The 1,559-nt window shown below is 41.6% G+C and overlaps 1 protein-coding gene across 1 annotated transcript in view; it reads left to right on the top strand.

Moving 5' to 3' along the window:
• Positions 1–1,559, top strand: part of celsr3 (cadherin, EGF LAG seven-pass G-type receptor 3) — a 97,185-nt gene that overhangs the window by 63,150 nt on the left and 32,476 nt on the right. Inside the window, exon 12 of the mRNA XM_010766413.1 lies at positions 206–391. Within this exon, the coding sequence (XP_010764715.1) occupies positions 206–391 (186 nt within the window). The remainder of the gene's footprint in view (positions 1–205; positions 392–1,559) is intronic.

Below are 1,559 nucleotides of genomic sequence, written 5' to 3'. Positions count from 1 at the left end.
CAATGGTATTGAATTAGCAGCGTCTACGGGTGCAGCCAAGATTTCAATTTCACAGTCCCCCACACAGACACACACACACACACACACACACACACACACACACACACACACACACACACACACACACACACACACACACACAAGCCTCAGCCTCTTGTTATTTTATTCCTTTCCTCACATTCTCTTGTGTGTATGTGTTCCTCAGGTGATAAATGGTCAGCTGGTGTTCTCGGTGACCCGTGGGTCGGCCAGGCCGGTGCGTCTGCGGTTGGATCAGGTTCAGGTGTCGGACGGCCAGTGGCACGACATCCAACTGGAGCTGCGAGACGTCCGCAGCGGCCGCGAGACGCGATACGTCGCCACGCTGCGGCTCGACTTCGGACTATATCAGGTAAAAGACGTGATACAGACTTCAGAAAGCTTGTATCAAAAAATAAACTTGGGAATATTTTTTAGGACGGATTGAATGTTCCTACAAAAAGGAAGCACAGATATAAATGAATAACAAGGTTTTTATCATATTTTCTTTACTAAATCAAAGAGCCTTCATTTCTCTCAAAAATACATTTGCTGGTGTTTTTTCCAACACCAATAACAGATAAACAACCTTAATTGACTGTGTTCAATTGGAAATAGCTCTAATTAATTTGTTTTGCAGATACTCTGGTGGACAGCATTTCTCAGTCAGTAGATACGTTACATTTATCATGAAGCATTTGAATATGAATAAAGGCAAGAGAAATCCTTTTTAACATCCTCTGATCTGAAATATCAAACACTTCCTGTCGTGAGCCAGTACAGTGGAGGAGATCATTCAGAAGATATGAGCAAATTAAAAAAGCATTTATATATTATATTACTTGGATGTGAGCTTAGATCTGATACATGGCTTGAAATCCTTCCACAGCATGGTTTCTGACATTGTTCATAACCCTTGACTCACAAAAATGTGGACTTGAAATCCTTCTTATTTCTGGTGAATTAATATCAAATCTTACGAGATGATGTTTGTTGAGCCCGTACATGTGTTTATTTGAGATTTTGTAAATATCTAAAAGAGGCATGCTGCACACAGAAAATGAAGCACTCTGTGTTATTTTCACATTTATCTTACTTCAAGAAAAAGGACATGCTTTGTTTTTCATGTTGATTCTTAAATGATCTGCCAGCCAGTGAAGCCTTTCATCTTTCCATTGTGGTTCACCAAGCTATCCTTCAAAGTGCATCAAGTTTTACGCTGAGGCGCAGAAAAGGTTTCTGAATACACCATCATTGGCATTGTAACTGCCAATTAAACAGTCATTCCCTGTGAACGTTGTTGGCATGTGTTCAGCTGTAATCAGGCAGATCCCGCCCTCCATCTTCCTCTGCTGCTGAATCGGTGCTACAGGGGGCTCATTGATTTGTTTCCATGGTTGATGCAAGCTAAGTTGCCTGTCAGCAGTGCTCCACAACACTGTCAGTGTTATCAGTCGGGTATTGACCTTCTCCACAATGACTGCATGTTATTGTTTTCTTTTATTTAAAGATGTCAATCAATTACCCTGCAGCCCCCCCCC

The sequence above is a fragment of the Notothenia coriiceps genome, unplaced genomic scaffold (assembly GCF_000735185.1).
Source record: "Notothenia coriiceps isolate Sejong01 unplaced genomic scaffold, NC01 NC01_scaffold00003313, whole genome shotgun sequence".
NCBI lineage: Eukaryota > Metazoa > Chordata > Actinopteri > Perciformes > Nototheniidae > Notothenia > Notothenia coriiceps.
The sequence above is the reverse complement of the archived record's forward strand: the minus strand, read 5'-3'. Positions and strand labels throughout refer to the sequence as shown.